Source organism: Strix uralensis, chromosome 10 (genome assembly GCF_047716275.1).
Source record: "Strix uralensis isolate ZFMK-TIS-50842 chromosome 10, bStrUra1, whole genome shotgun sequence".
Taxonomy (NCBI): Eukaryota; Metazoa; Chordata; class Aves; order Strigiformes; family Strigidae; genus Strix; species Strix uralensis.
In genome coordinates, this window is record NC_133981.1 from 13749796 (window position 1) to 13767154 (window position 17359).

Sequence of the window (17359 nt, forward strand, 5' to 3'; positions counted from 1 at the left end):
GTTTATTTTACCATGTATTTTATACAGCTTGATCTAAAATAAGTTAAGCCAGAGACGGCATCCTTGGCAGGGAGATGGCACAGCCTGCCCACATACTTGTGGTTCATTCCCACTCCTGTATCACCACAGGCAGAGGGACAGCTTTCCAACTAACATCAATGATGGACAAACCACGTCTCGCTCTTACCCACTACTACTTTGACAAGAGTCCTCCAGATCCTGAGAGTCACAGTGAAGTATCTGTCATCCAGCCAAGAACAGCCAGCAGAAGTGCACGTGCAGTCATTAACCTTTAACTCACCGCTCCATCATCCCTCAGCAACCTGCACACCAGTGACTCATCGAGCTCCCCAGGAGCACAAACCCTGCACAGCTGCCCAGTGCTCCCGAACTTCCTCCCTGACTTGCTACCACCCTCACAACCACCACCTGCCAAGCCCCAGCCTGCTGCATCGTCAGTGGTACTACCCAAAAAAAAAAAGGCAATTGCAAAAAAAAAAAATTTATCATTTACAAGCTCTGACAAACTGGGGCAGCTTACAAAAAATGGAAGATCTTAAAGGAAAGGCAGCATGTCTCTAACAATGAATGGAGGAGACAGGTTCATCTCTAAGGGGTACTCTGTCCCCACTTGCTAAGTGGCGTAGGGGGATCTTCCCTTCACTTCTCTTTATAGCAGGATAACAGAGGGAGGGAGAGGAATAGGGATAGCTTTTGAGGATGCCAAGGAGTCTAAGAGCCTTGCTGCACTCCTGTGCCTCCAGCTCTCCAATCCACACCGCAGGGTTCACTGTTGCTGTAGCTGCTGCAGAGCTGCGGGCCCAGAGCTCTGCCTTCAGGGCACAGGGTGATGTTAACTTCTACCAGGAGACAAGTTACAACTGCCCAAGACACTTGGTATCCCTCAGATGAGAATGCATAGCCCCCAAAGACCACAAACACCACCAAAGAGTCCTCCTCCTTCCCAGCTGTTACACATTAACTTTTTCAAGCACTACGATTTTCACTCCTGCCATTGCTCAGCAAGTACACGCTCTTTATTTAAATGCCACAGCTTTACGCTTTGATTGTAACACAAGTCACTGCACCTGAGGTGACAAAGCCTGTGAAAGTAAAACAGCTGTGGGTTCTCAACTTGCAAAGTTTTTAACTCAAGAAGAATAAATAACAGCTGAACTAATTTGGATTACTATTTCTTTTCTGTTAAAAAAAAAAAAAGGGGGGGTGGGACACTGTGGGTGATGTACCTACAGAATGTGTACTGCCATAAAATTATTTCTTACAGCACTCATGAAGACACAAGGCCCATAAGAAGTCTGAAATGCAGCTATGCTCTCAGGTTTTGTAGTTGAAGACATTTCAGTATTGGGTAACTACTTAAAAAACTTTCAGTCTTTTAAGGTAAAGATTTTTCATGTCTAAGAAGAACAACTAATTAAGAACTGTCTGTACATACATCTTTTAAGAACAAGTTCATATAAGTCACCAGGCAGCCCCACAATTACACCAGTTTAAGATACATTCCTGGTGAACAACCCTAGCAGCCAGCTCAGCACGCCGAACACTCTGCAGCAGTTATATTCCAGCCAGATTTGGAAGCCTGATTTGGAGTTTAAACTGCCTGGATTACTGGATGAAATGACCACTGTCAGTGTAAATTCACATCCGTCCCAGGACTCTTAACTTTCTGCAGTGCACACAAATGCACTTAAATGGGGCAGCAAAGCTATGTTTTTCTGTCTGCTCATGCCTAGATATGGACTGGAAGTTTTTAAGGAGGTTAATTCCCTGGCTGACACAGACACAGAGTGGTCTAGCTACTGTTGGCATAGCATCAACTTCACGAGAACGCAGGGGCTTGTTAATGGGAACATAAATAGCCCTGCCCCACTCCTCCTTCACATTTGCTGTTTACACGGGGTGTATTTCATCCAGAAGTATCGGAAAGGTCTGACAGCACATCACTGCTCAACATGGCCATGAGCAGCAATAATTGGCAAAGTATTTCATTTTACTGCAAATAAGCACACAGTATTCTTCAACTTAAAGGTAACAAACTACAGCCTCAGAAGACTTGTCACATCACAGATGGTTCTATTCTACAATCAGGTTCAAAAGCAAACAAATTAGTTACCTTTTATTCTTAATACACTTAGGCAAAGCTTAATCCTCAAAAGGATGCAGCTGGGTGTTCTACCAAAGATGTACTTTTTTAAAAAATGTTTTTTCCCCTCTTTGAACATGGAATTTATCTTTTGGTTATGTAAAAAAGTCGATTTCTTCAGACTCCCCCAGATTCTCATACAGGCAGCCTACCATTAAACTAGCTAATCAAAGTTAACACATAGTCTTATCATATTATTCTTTTGGCTGTTAAACAACCATTTTTACACAAAAGCCCAGCATCCTATGCTATAGCACAGGAGCATTCTGCACGGCTCAGATAACATAAACCAGATCCATAAATGCGTTTGGCATCATATCAGTTTATTTCCTGTATCAGTTTAGTTTTCCCATAAAATAAAGAAGGATGCAGCCCCAAAAGGCAAAAATATCAGAACAATTAGCCAGTTACCTATATTCGTCTTCATTGAGAGAGCACAACTGATCTCCCTCATCTTTTCAGTGTATTTTCTATTGCTTTTGAGAGGTCCTGTCAAGGTAACACATTCTACTATTTGCAGCCACCAATTATGTCTGTTTATTTTTCCACAACGTGCATTCACTAGCTAAAACGTATTTCCCAGTGTGTTCACACTAGCTGACAATACTTCTAGAATTCAAACTTCACATCAGTTTATCTTTTCACCAGACTTAAGATGGATTCGTGTATCTTTTTCTCAGCATTTCCTTCTCAGGAAGTATCACAATAGCACAGCTTACAGTGCCTCAAATTCTCCGAAGCAGAGGTTTTAGCAGTCTGATCTGTCCCTCGGGAAGGCTACCCGGCCAAAACACCCGTTTGGGGGTGGGCCTGGATCCACACAGCTGCCAGCTCACGCATAGGGCAGCTGAGCAATTCCGATAAAGGCTGGAGGGAGGGAGGCAGCCCCGTGGGCAGCAAAAGCCAGCAGCAGACACACAGCCAAAGGCTCAGAGCGCAAAGCTCAGCATTTCTGCCATGTGTCCTGTACGAAAGGGTAGACTTCTGAACTTGGGAGAGCTGCTCCAGAGCTGCCAGGACGGACTACCCAAACAGAAGGCCATCTCACTTCAAATGCAAGTTGTTAATACTTGCATGAAGGCAGCCAGAATGGAGAAATCATCTGAACAGAAGTTTCAGATTCTGTAATAACAGTTGTCTCAATAAAATATGATCTGGTATAAAACAGAGAGAGAGAAATTGGAAAAACTACAAAAACCAAAATCTATCCTAACAATAATTTGATAATAAAGGTAGCTTTAATTATACCACTGGTCTGCAAATAATCATACAGAGTTTTTCCTCATATTGAAGGATAAAGACTTATGAACAGACTTTCCGAAGGGATCTGATCTTGGCACAGAATCAATGGAAAGAACACTAGGACGAGAATATGAAAACTTGTTTGCCAAAACACACATGAAATCTCGGTATGTCCTTCTTTTTTTTTTTTTTTGGTGGGAAAATACAGAAAATGCTAGTACTAAATTCAAAAGAGAAAAGTCCCAGCCTGTTTTTTCCCAGAATGTGGTAATTTGGGCCTGCTGAGCAGCTTCACTGGCTGTGTGATGACATCTAGTGGCCCCACCAGACCTGCACCCCACCAACTGGTCCCCCAAACCCACAGCCCCCCAAACCCAGGGCCCCCCGGGATGGAAGAGCCAGAGCACCACGGGCACTCCTCACACAGCCCTGGGCTCTCCCATGGTAGCGTTACCAACTGCCACTCCCCTCCCTCAACGCCAGAGAGAATTACTCAAATTTCTCATTATTCACAGAAATTCTGATAGTTGTTATGGGAGTGATTCGGTCAATTCAGAGGCAGACAGCAGAGCCGAGATAAAGCATGCAGCCGACAGAGAGGTCCACCCCCTACCACCACCAGACTGTCCAGCTCCCCTAGAAACCAATTCTACTGGTAAACCTCAGGGCCACACAATTTTCAAAAAGCTCTGGGTTCTGCATGCAGTTTTCAACATTATCTATTACACTCGTAAGAATTTAACACAAACTACCTTCAGTTCTGAAAGGTTTTAGCAGATACAATTTCCCCTTCCTGGCACAAAAGCAGTAAAGGCATCAGAGCTGATAGACCTAGGTTTAAGAGCACAAGCAGCACCCTTTAAAAGCTGAAAGATGAATCAACAAGATGTTAGTGAGTCCTAACGTGCACTGTTACAACCAATACCCAAACCCTCCTCTGAGCCCCATCCTCTTTAATCACTGGCTTGGGTTAGGACAGAGAGTTATGCTTCTTTTAGTTTAACTAAAAATGGACAGTCATTTTAACATGCTGTGTACAGGACCCTCTCCCTGCCAGGCATGCTTTAGTAACAGTATAAACATCTTGCGAAATTTTTTTCTCTTCAGATCTGCAAGACTCACAAAAAAAAAAATCTCTGTGTCCTCCTTCATCGAGATCCTGGTTCCCATTTTATGGTCCATTTACTTCTCTCTTGCCAAAGCAGCTATGAAGCAGGGAAAGCAGGTGGGAATCTAGTGCTTCCACATAAATAAATTCCAGGGAAGAGATGAGGTTGTGAATCTTCCCATGAACAGCTCACACAGAACAGTCCTGACTGTGCTAAAGGACAATTTCTCTCCTTGAAATTCCTTCTGCACTCCACTGGGAAGTTTAATCAGTGTATTAGAAATGGCAGTACCTGCTCTCTTGAGCACTCAGATGTGTGGATGTGTGTATTCCTCTGACTCACTGGCTGTCAAGTAACCCTGACTAGGAAACTAAGATATAAGCTTGAAAGTAAAAACATATTTTTCTTCCCTGTGTATGAAAAAAAGCACAGATCATTTTCAGCAAGGACTAGTTCTCTACTTATGCAAGTGTAGCTCTAATTTCTATTGCTTAATTTTCTAACTGGGTGATGCAGAAACTGACAATTTGTATCAAAATAATCTCTTTATTAGAGGACAATGAAATTAATTTCAAAACAACCCCAAAACTTGTTATTTGTGAAGACACTGGCCTCATTGCAGCTGATACAAATACTCTTCATAAAGGAAAGATGGCACAAATAGCAGTGCCCACCTTGCTCTCCTGGCCTGAGCAGATATGAACTCTGCCTGCGCAGCACGGCACCGGCAGCAGAGAGCTGAGCAAAGGCTGCTCTCCCCTCACAGTAGCCCATGGGCGTGATGGGTCAGAGCAACACGCTCCCTTCTCTCCTTCACTGCTCAGGATCTTGGCCTGTACCTGAGCACAAGGGCAGGGCAATGAGAATCCAGACCTATTCAAAACTGCTCCTCTATCTTTTCACACAGAACAGAACATTAATGGGCCATAATGAACAACGAAACATCTTCACTTTTATTGGGAAACATCAGAGTCCACCACTTCTACAGGGAGGAAGCAGGACTCCCAAGGCAACACTCCCTTAGCACAAACGATCGTGAAGGCTCCAATTCTGCAAACACTTGTGCACAAGCTGAATGTTGAGCAGAAGTATAAATGGGATCAGCACTCAGGTCTATTTAGACTGATTTCCATTCCACGCACACACTGACCTTGGAGCACAGCTCGCTTTGCTAAGTGCTACTAACATTAACATATTCTTTCCCTACAGGCTTAAGAAATGTGTTTGCATTTTCTGAACTACTGAAAAGATTTAAGGCCTAATTCCCATAAATGCTAAACTACCTGAGGCTCAAAGTCAAGTCAGGATGGTCTCGAAGAGCTTAGCACATTCCAAAAATCAACCCCTGGACTTTGGATTTGTTTTGGGGAAAGCCAAAAGGAAACAAAGTAGGTGGGGAAGGAGTGGGGGGAGACAGAAGATTTGTCCTGTACCAACATGGCCAGGGCAGAAATCAACAGTGCTCTTATGATTTAATGATACTGATATCATATAACCCTCCCCAGGCAAGCGGTGTTCCCCTCGCACTCAGGGCCATCAGCAGAGTAAACGCAATCCCAGGCTGAGAGGCACGAATGTGGGGTGCCCAGCATCCGAACTGACGTGAGATTTACTCACTATCTATATTCCACTTATGGGTCTGTCTTATTAAAGCAGTTCTGTTAGTAAGCCATTTGTTGTTGGGCCTTTCTTACTGAGATCCAGAAAGAACCCTGCACGGGATCTCCCCCTCCTCACCCCCCACCCGGTGCACAACACAATACAACAGTTTTTGTCTGACTGATCTAACTTTATGTTGAGAAATTGACTGAACTCCAAGTCACAAAAGGAAAGATTAAACTACTCTGACTGGTAAGATTTATACCAATCCATTAAAGCAGTCAAAAAAAATTAACATTTAAGATTCAATATCATAATGGATCCAAGTCAGCACTACTTGTTCCCTGCAAAATTGGACATTACCAAAAAAAAAAAAAAAAAAAAAAAAAAAAAAGTAATCCATTTATCACTAGGAAACACCAGAGTTCAAGCTAAAATAATGGAAGTGTAGAATTTCAATTCTTCAAATAAAATCAATTCAATCTAATAGTGGTCATACAGAAGATTAGATCTTCATCACAGAGAAACTCTCTCAAGAAACAAAGCCATAAACTGAATTATATTGCTATCACTTATGAAACCAAGAATCTCATTGACTTCAAGCTCCAAGTTCATTTCAGAGAAAAAGATGACAGTGTATTTGTCTCCCATAGACACGGGAATACCCACAGAATACCTAGCAAATCACCGAGCTGCTTCTAATCAAAAGAAAACAGAGAGAATACAAAAAATCTCATATATCCACTGTGGTACGCATTTACTTGCTTATTCTGTTGTTCCTGTCTTTCAAAGGGATGAGGAGATCAAAAAATGAAGTGAAAAGTAGGTAAGAAATCCAGGTGAAAGCACAATACTCCATTACTTCTCTTACCCAGGAAAACTCACATTTGTGGTCCCTCAATACTTAAATTTTTCCTATCCAATGACTTCAGAAAGAGACTTCTCTTGCAAGCAGACTATTACCACTGGAAAAAATCTTTCTGTTTAGAATTTCCCCAGCACATATAGGAAGGCTGTTAGAAGAAAACCTTTATTAACATTATTTTCCCTGTAGAATCCTGACACATCTGCTTGACTTCCTACATGTTAGAACAGACTGTAACTTACACAGCAGCTAACCAGAAACAAAACCAAAACAAGCTTACACAACCTTCAGCCAGAAAACTGCAGGATTTTTCCAAAAGCATAAACATTCGTCTGTGACAACATTTCTGTGACACCGCAGTTTTTTTCCCCTCAGTCCTCACACTGCTCCTCACTCTGCTTCTCTACAAGGACTTCTAGCCTGGTCACACGAAGTAACCACATCTGCCTTTCCAGCTGCCAAACCAGAGAGAGCATTCATAAAATTACACTATACCTTGCAGAATTAAAGCTCTTTACTAGTTCATCTAACATCCGGTTATTTTTCAGGTCAGATTCCGAGGCTGCCTATTAAAAAAAGAAAGAAAGAAAAGGGAAAAAAAAACAAACAAACATTCAAATGCAGCGAAAACAACAAGTACCCAGAAAATGTTCAGGTGATCAATAATTTGTTTCTTGGATCAATGCCTCAACTACCCCCCGCTAAATTGCTATGTGAATGAAGATGCATTTTTTCCTGAAAAATATCTCAAACTAAAATAACTGCCTGAGAACTGTAAGTCTGCAAAATGATAGGTAATAGATAAAAATGAAGCGTAAAGCTAAAGCAACAAAACCCAGTGCACCCAGTCTCCAACGATGCTTTATTGTAGCCCGGTTCAAATTATTTTGAAAACCAAACCAAGGATCCCATGAAAGTGATAAGAACCTTAAGCAACAAGGCATGAAAACTGATGAAGGAAAATGTTAATCTTCTGATTATGGAATGAAAATATTAATTATGAGACAGCTCTGCGCATTCAATTCATGCTTTTTAAATAATTTCTGATTTTTATCTCTCTGGCTGTCTCTCTCTGCTATTCATTTTTACAAAGCTTTTATTAGTCTTGCTCACATCAATACCTGTGATTTTTAAGAATGCGGTAGTAAAACGTACTCCATGAAGCAGTCTGCGCCTGTTTGAGCGTTTAAAAACTGGCAAAGCTACAAATAGATCTGTTTTCCAGTCTTGAAAAGTCTAGTCTGGTTCATGCTTTAAAAACACAGTAGAAAATTACTTCTATTTTGCCAATATTCCTGAAGCGCCTTTCATTGTTTTTAGTCAGCTTACCATTTTTAGGAGTTCAATAAAGCCCAATTGGCTTAAGATGAAAAGTCAGATTAAGGCCTAGAATAAATTGCATTCTGTGTTCTTTAATCAAAAAAGGCCTTCAAGTCAGATCGTAATAATCACCCACCTGCAGAGCAGGCCGAACCTGCCTCTGGTGCTTTTCATATTTAACCTAATTCTCGTGGCAAACGCCTCCCCTCCCTGGTGTGTAACATAGTCCTCTCATCCCCAAACAGGCTACACAGTGCAGTTGGTGACTTTAGGGACTAGGTGGTCTGTGGACACTTCTGAAGACCCCTTGAAAGATGAAGTGAGGCCACTCAATCACGGAAAATTTAAGCGCTTAGATTTCAGCGCTCATGTTTTAAATGATGGTGTATTTTAACAAATTAGGAGGCAATGTTAAATGTTTCATGACAGGTTGTATACACAGCTCTGAGCCAAAACCCAGGTTTGATGCTCCATCTGCTTCTGCCTGTGCTGACAGAAGAGTAGCTCTGAAACTGGAGAATTCCAGTTGTCAGAGCACACTTTGTCCAAATGCTCTGGTGTCCTTCTGCTCACCAGAAGGAAAGGTGGTAATATATGACGATAATTAATTATTTAGCATAGTCCAAAGGGAAAGCTCCTAAGATTTGCCAAAAAATAAACAAAAAAACAAGCTGACAGAAAGTAAAACACTTACCACACAGCATGTTGGACACTGAGTTTTGTAGGACAAAAACTTGCGTATACAAAGGGAACAATCTGGAAAAAGGAAATACATAATTTTTAAACAGGCATTCTTCCAAATGCAGTTCAACATCTTTACTAGTATATCTTATTTTTGTACAATATACGCAAATTATTCCACAATACCCCAATATTGAAAATACACCATTTTTCCACGGAATTAAGATTACCATTGTAGCAAAAAAATCCCTATTTTATGCAAGCATCTTTCACGATTTAATCTCAGTCCCTCTGTCAAAAGCAGGTGTTTACTTTTGTTTCTTTAACACAAGACAAGAAAACCTTAGTCTGCCTCCACCATAAAAGCAGTGTGTTTGCACTGCTCACTCCCCCACCACTACTTTCTTTTGACATGACTGATGCTGGATCACTTCCATCTTCCTGCATAGCCCCAGACAAACTCTCTATCCCCTTTTTTTCCCAGGTGTTTCTTCCCCTTTCCAAAACAATACCAACCTGTTGTTGAGGGAAAAGGCTAAAAAGGAGGGAAAACAGCACTGGAGCACTGAGAAACGACTTATATGTTTCTCAGGAAAAGCAAGTCGTATCATCAGCACGGGATGCTTCAGTAGACTCTGGTGAAATATGCCATAAACTTCATTTTGTCACAGTAAATTCCTGCAGTTATTCTACTTTCTCTACTTATCTATGAGCTTTCATAACCACTTCAAGATATAAAAGGTTTCATCACTCTCCAGCAACACAGACATTCGCTTACTAGATCATTACTGGTCAGAGTCTCAGCACTTAACGCATTTAGCCACAGCTACCCAAGCAGATGTATTTCAAACTCTCTGTGGAGTCTGAAAAGCAGCAGGAGCATTAATGCACTAATTCAACACTTAAAACCGCAAATCCATCTGAATATTCAAAGATTACATTATATAGTAAAATGTGATATGGGGGGAGAAATTCATAAAAAGATAAAAGAAATAAACTTTGACTGTATGAATGTGAATCAACTGAACCAGCATCCGACACCCCGCCACGTTCAGTAGGCAATGGGGCCGACCTACATTTACAGCCATTGCTGCTCACAGCCAGGGTAGCTGAAGGATAATAAAACACAAGCTCTTAGCATTAATGGCTGTGCCTAGGGCTGGGCCCATGCAGAGAAGACAACTGCCTTAAAATTCTCTGTCCCCAGTCCCTTCTCTCCCCCTTGCCTCCTCTTCCTGTGGCAGAAATAGCCCTGCCATGGCTCAGGTCTCAGCCTGCCATTCCTGGGGTAACAAAACACCATTCCCGGGGTAACAAAACAGGTCTCTGTCTACTGTAGACAGCACATACAAAGAGTTGAATGGTGCCACAAAGTTGACTTCCACCTGCACCAACAGACCAAACCCACCTGTAAAACCGCATCTACCAAACTAATTATAAGACTCAGCCGCAGCCCTGTATTTCAGTATACAGAAGAGAATCCCAAAGTATGAATTTAAGCCGACAACCATCATGGATGCTTAATGACAATGACAGAATGAAAGCATACAAGTCACTGCCACCAAATAACAATCTCTACTGAGTTTCACCTGGAAGTAGCAAGGTTATAAGAAAGAGGAATAAAACAAGCTTGGCACAAGAAAAGTCAGTAGCGCCACAATTTACACACCACACATCGAAGACCATAGGTGTTTTTTTTAAATGAGCAAGTAATTCTGAAACCTGCTTAGCTGGAAGCATAGTAGTAACTTCAGAGATTTAAAGAAAGGAAAATCCTGGATGAGCAAAAGAGCTCCCTCCAACAGCTATAGCCACAGATACATCGATACAACCCAAAGCACTGTGAAAGTTAACTACTGTCAAGAGAGCTACTGAATGCTACCAGCCACCCAAGAATGAGCAGAGAAGGAATTTTTAAGTGGCTGTAGGTGCAAACATTATAGGCATGTTTAGAAGCCCTGTAATAGATCATTAAGAAAAGGAGAAACAGAAGAAAATTTTGCAAGCAAATGTGTTTCATTTTCATCTATTCACAAATAATTACTCATTAATGGCAGAGGGCTTTTTCCTTCAATTGTACAATCCCAGTGGTCTGAAGAGATTACACAGAGACAGCTGAGTAGAAAATACTTCAAGAAATCTTGATTTATTGTAAAAAAACTTAGGCTTTCTGAAATTTGCAGGGGGAAATTAGACATGTAATCTGTTAAAAAAAAAGAAGGTAGACAGATTCTTTTCAAAGTTCAGGGCCTCTGAGCCCAGCTGTGTCACAGGCAGGCTGTAACACCAGCTACTGTAGAGAACTTCCAGTGTTCCCCATCATAAATATGCTGCTTTCAATAGTGATAGTTTTGCCAAGCTAAACTAAATTTCATTGCCAAACTACAATGTCCTCCTTCATGTAAGGAAGAGGAAGTGCTGTAGTTTCTGAACAAAACAATCATAAGAATTTATTTTAACATGAGAAAAGGCAACGTACTTCCCCCTAATCTAACTTTCAGTAAACTGCTTCGCTACCACATTCCAGCAGATACCAGCCTGAGGCAGACAGAGCAGCATGGAAAATTTTAGCTCGTAACACTTACTGCTCTCTGCCATACGGCTTTACATTTTGTTCCATCCTCAAGATGATATGAAAGATATTAAATGAAGAATTGTAGGAATAAGGGGTGTTTAAGTGCATTAATCCAGACAACATGTGTTTGTGCTGTCAGAAGGTTGCAATCGTAACCATGAGGAAGGGTTGCTGGCTGCTTCACAGCTTTTATCCAAAAGAGCTCCTCAGAGGCATTTGTCCTTGCTGGCTAAGCTGCAAGTAGAAGAGCTATGTATTTTATAAAGGAAGTAAAAGATTGGTAACCTCTGCTCTACATGCCAGTAAATAATAAATGGTCAAATGATGACTTGTCTCTGAAACTCTAAAGGAGAAAACTCTTTTCTGAGAACATTTTTCAATAGTTTTTCACTCAGCTCAGGTGCAAAAGGATTTTGCCAGCCCACAGGGCCCATAAGGTCGTTCTCCAGTCTTGTGTTTCCTGGGCAAGATGTATGAAGACCAAACCATTCACTCCTAATTTCTCTGAGTACACCTTCTTCAACCCTACCTGTCTGCCTTAATCTGCCAATTGAACAACAAGTCAGGCTTAAGGGGAGCCACAGGGCCAAGACACACTCCCATCACTGCCACCCCAGTACTCCCTGGAATGTATGGCAAGGGGCATTTACGTGAACTACATTAAATCTAAATTCCACAAAGTCACAGGATAGAGGGAGGAGCAACCTCACCACCTACATATTGATTTACCACAAATGCCCCACTTACCTTTGCTCCTACTCAAGCAATTTTTCTTTAAACTGCTGTTTCTGTGCACTTTTTATTGAAACTCAAGTAAATTTATGCTGCAACCAGCAAGCCAATAGTGAGATATTAACTGACCCTCTGTAAAATACATTACTCACAGGAGAGGAGGCCCACATTTACAATGAAAAGGAAGTAACAGTTTTGTGTCGACTTCTACGAACGCAGCTGGTACTGATGAACTCGGTACACGAGAGGGGAGGATGGGATGAACAAGATATTTACGCGCGGCCGTACTCACAGTTATGCGAACACTGTGGAATGATCATCGCGATGCTGAAGTAATCGAAGCATATCCCGCACCGCAGCAGGTCATCCACCGCCTGCAAGGGAAAGCCCAGCTCACCCACCGCTGCCGGCGGGGCCCCGCACCCGCGGACCGGGATCCCCCAGCCGCCCTCCCGCAGGCCCCGCCGCGCCTCACGCACCTTCAGCGGGGACAGGCTCTGCGGCCACGGCGGCTCGGGCACCGGCAGCGCCAGGGCCATGGCGGCCCGGCGCTCCCCTCACACCCTCCCCTCCCCGGCCCGGCCCGGCCCGGCCCGGCCCCGCCGGTAACGGGTCCAAATCCCCCGCGCTGAGCTCTGCGCGCCGCCAACGGGCCGCGCTTCCGGCCGCGCCGCGGCAGCCGGGAGCTGTAGTCCGGCGCGCGGGGCCGAGGCCGGGGCTGGCCCGGGGCCTCCCGGCCGGGGCCGAGGCCGAGGTCGGGGTTGGGCCGGGGCCTCCCCACCGGGGCCGAGGCCGAGGCCGGGGCTGGCCCGGGGCCTCCCGGCCGGGGCCGAGGCCGAGGCCGGGCCACCCCGCCCGGCAAGGCGCCAAGGCCAGGCCGCCTTCCCCGGGCCGCGTCGGAGCCCGCCGGCGCCTCAGCTCCGACTCCCCGCCCCGGTGCCCGTCGCTTTCCAACGGGCACGCAGGCCGTGCTCCATAGTGACCGTTCCCCGCTCCCCTCACGGGTTGAGGCCGAGCCCCGGGCCCGCTCGGCCGCGGCTCCGAGCCCCCAAAGAGCTGCGGGGAGCGAAGTTGTCACCACGAAACGCGGGCCAGGGACGACTGTCCGCGGGTGCCCAGTGCGGCCCCGGCACGGCCCAGCTCCCTGCGCAGCGCCGGAGAGGCCTTTCGAACTGTAAACCCTCGTGTCACAGCCAGAACATGGTTACTTCTCATTTTCTGATGATGTTTAACAAAACACCTACTTGGGAAATTTTAAAATCCTATTGTTGTCCGACAATAGGTCAATAATCACACACTCAGGAGAGACATTGCTTATTTATTTCAGGGTTGTGCAAGCCTTGGTGCTCGGTGGTTTCCCACAAATCACGCACACCAACAGGACTTTCCACACTATATTTCTACACAGAACTTGCAGAGTTAGTAATTTTCCAAGTCCATCCTCTCTACGATGATTGGTTACGATTATAATACAGCTGACAATACTTCTACACATGCTCAGGGGAAGGGTCTTCACCTGGGCAAGGGTCTTCTTGACATACAGGCGAGATTTTTAGTATCCTGTTGAGGGTAGTTCAGCTAAAGGATGCATGAACCTTGAGTTTGCTTGCCAAGGTGGTAGTGTACCTCTTCAAGGTCTAACGGCTCCGGGATGCCCTTGCTCTAAGAAGGCTATCTACTTGTTCTGCTGATGAGGGATGCCTTTGGCTTTAACATAGACAAAGAGCATCTTTCTTCAACACTATGAATGAGTATTAACAGATGTAGTTTTTCAGCACCACATCCATCACCTACCAGGCATTTTCAATACCTTCCTCTCCCCTTTTTTTCACACACCTGCAGAAGTTACCTCGTAACTTGGACATCCCCAAAGCAGCTGAAATAATGGCACTGATTTCTACGTGTTTGTCGTGTTCCCTGAACTCCCATGGACAACTTATGGAGGCAATACAAGTCTCAACCACTGTGATAAGTTGTTTACTCAGGTGACAAATGAGATGTGTCATTGAGTGATCCCGTAAGTGAGATGAGAGAGTCTTCAGCCGTATCTTCCAGGAGGTGTTCATTTAAGAAACGTCTAAGGCCCTGTGTCAATGAGATTTGGAAAAACGGCCCACTACGTGACTTCTCTTCTGCCATCAACTGACTCTACCACCGCACAATCAGTCCTGGTTTCCAATTACGTACAGGTGTACGTCAGCCCTTTGCTATGGGAATGAACTTCTGCACAGGCGTGCACAGGGCTGTGCTGGGTTGCCATGGAAACGGGCATCATCACCATCACCTCTGTCCTGGGCAGAGATCTGGCTCTTTGATTTGCACAGAGGGGACAGTGCAAAATCCAGGTTAAAAATACATGGCCTTATGGATGAAAAACAAAAAAATGGCAGGTAGCAATGGTCATGGCTGAGTACTGCCGGTGAGGTTTCAGAAGGTTCAATAATTGCCTGGGAGTCTGGGGGAATTTAGCACATTGACAGAGTCACACAGGATATGCACTGTCTCAGTGCAATCCAAATGTCAGAAGCTAGCCATTTACCAAGGCATGCCTGATTTTTCCTGTAAGATGGGGTTTTGTAGCAGTGTAATTTCCACGGTCTTACTCCTGATTTGTGCTAGTCTGATTTTTAAATCAGATAAACTAAAGTCAAGCTCCATGAACAGACACTCGATAATTCTTACATTTATATATAAAAAAGGTAATCCATGACCCACATGAGGGAGAAGGTCAGAAGAACTTATCATGGTCTCTGCTGGCCTTACACGTTATTAATCTCTGAATTTATATATTTGAATGTATCTGATTACTGTCTGGTACTTGCCAAAAGTGCTAGCATTTACAGAATAATTTCATTGCCATTTAAGTGCCCATTCTTTTCACCTTAAGGTATCCATTTCTTCTGCTTTCTCTGCGAGCTGTGAAAAATTAATGTATCAATCCCTTATGGTTCTTTTTCAATTTTCTGTTCTTTCTCTTCCCTCCCACACTCTGCAGATCTCGTTCCAGGTTCACACACTTTCTGACATGAGCTTATTGGTTGGCAATTAACTCATCCTCCCTAGGAACGGACACAAGGGTTTCATTACTACAGCAACATGTTTGTTTTTTATTTTGGTAGACTGATGAACAGCAAAGGGCAATGAGTTTATAGCCGAGCACCATCCACACAGGCTGCTACTGAATAAAAAGGAACTTAAACGATTTCCAGGTAAAAGCACCATATCAAAAAATCTGGAAAACCTGTGCTTTCACCTGAATCCTTCTCCATTATACCAAAAAAACCTGTATGACTCAGAAGTCAGAGAGCATCCACCTTCCTAGGCAGTGTGGCCAAATGCTCCTCATAGCCTGCAGCAAGGGCTGAGCTCAGGGCTGGGGCTCGCTCTGTCCCACGGGCAGCGTTTAGCAGAGCCGCCGTGCCTCTGGTTTGCGGTGGCCAGTATCGGGGTATCTGGCAAGACACGGTGGGGTGGCAGGGATGGAGCAGGGGCCGTCTCGCCCAGGCTCTCACCCCACGGAGGGGCAGTCACTCTGTAGAGGCAGCAAAGAACGTTTCAGTCGGAGCTCTGTCCGGCGGAGCCATGGATGTCTCTCCCAGCCTTGGCAGCTAAAGGAGCACGGATTTTGCGAGCATTTTCTCCACAGGGCACAGACCCACGGGCTGTCCCACAACAGCTCTCCCACCGTGGGGAGCAGCACCGGGAACCTCTCACCCCCCTCCAGCCATACTGGGCCGCTGGGAGAATTCAGTCAGGCAGAATGCTCCCGCCTGCTCAGTTGGAGCCTGCTTGAGCATGGCGGGTCCCCAGGAGCAGATTTAAACCCAAGGACTCCTGCAGCGTGAGGACAGTTATCCTCCTCTGTAAGAATGCTTCCCGCTGTTTTATTGGCACTTTGGACTTTGGTGTAGCAGTACTGAACTGGTTTATTTTGCTGAACTACCAAGTTACAACTTGTTATTATACACAGAACATCAAAACAGAGAACATATACCCTCCTCCCAACCCTCTGAAATATTCATTTAAATTAAAATAGCAGTAGGTACCAGCCTGCACTTCTGTAAGCTTATTGCCCTGTTCTGTTAGCAGAGAAAAATGTATGGAAAAGCTTAGTAGGAGGTGGAATAGCCTGACACGAAACAAATCTCCAAAAGGTACTTATTTTCATATGTACTGTTAAGACAAAGGAAATATTTAAGTGGAGTTTTACAGAGTTCCCAACTGGTTGCGCACAACTTAATAATGTGAAAAGTGCTTGTTCCCAAACGGTGCTCCAGCTCCAGTGCTGCTTACAGAACTGTTTTTTTTCTCCATGCTCGGACAGACAAAGGGCTCGTCTTCAGCTGCCCTTAGTAGATTGCTCTTAAAACTAAATACTCCACCAAGATCTGCCTCTCATATATTTGTGTCACTGGACATACTCTGTGATAGAAATACAAATGCACCATGGAAACAAGCCTCTGGGACATGAACATGTAGCTTGGATGAAAATCTGCAGAAGAACATACTGTACTTCAAAAAAAATCAAAACCCAAACCATAGAACATTTTGAATTGATTGTTTCTAAATATTTTCAGAGATTCCTTAACATTTAAAGCAGTGGAAAGTTTCTCGTCATGTCATTCCCAACTAAAGAGGAGAAGAGCCTAAATACCATGAGTAAGATTGTTCAAAAACATTTAACATTGAACTCTGCCCTTATGTTAAAGTTGGCAGTAATTTATTGATTTCTACATGACTAAATTTAGTCTGATGTTGAGAATTTTAGAACAAAAAAATCCCACCATGAAGTACTAACTCTTGAAATGGGACTATACAAAGTCCCTGTCAAAGCAATCCTCTCAAGAGCAATCTGAATTAAATATTCACCATGCCAACCCAAATAACGGCATTTCAGATCTAACATCTGCCAGTGCAGATAGCCTGAACAGCCCATCACACCAACACAAGTTAACCAAGACAAGGTTTGGCCCAGAAATACAGCCAAGACCCAACACTTGTCCAAGAGCTTTACTCATTCTTCCCTGGACTGAACCGAAGGCAGAGCACTGGCCAAAAGCCTGCGGCAACAC

General features: G+C 44.0%; 1 protein-coding gene across 4 annotated transcripts in view; it reads right to left on the reverse strand.

Moving 5' to 3' along the window:
* The window catches only part of RAD18 (RAD18 E3 ubiquitin protein ligase), a 57994-nt gene extending 45073 nt beyond the window's left edge, over nt 1–12921 (reverse strand). For all 4 annotated transcript variants that reach the window (XM_074879238.1, XM_074879236.1, XM_074879235.1 and 1 more), the window contains exons 1-4: nt 12767–12921; nt 12580–12661; nt 8994–9055; nt 7475–7545 (exon numbers count right to left, since the gene is read on the reverse strand). In XM_074879238.1, the coding sequence (XP_074735339.1) occupies nt 7475–7545; nt 8994–9055; nt 12580–12661; nt 12767–12826 (275 nt within the window). In that variant the 5' untranslated portion in view covers nt 12827–12921. The remainder of the gene's footprint in view (nt 1–7474; nt 7546–8993; nt 9056–12579; nt 12662–12766) is intronic.
* Nucleotides 12922–17359: the final 4438 nt, after the last annotated feature.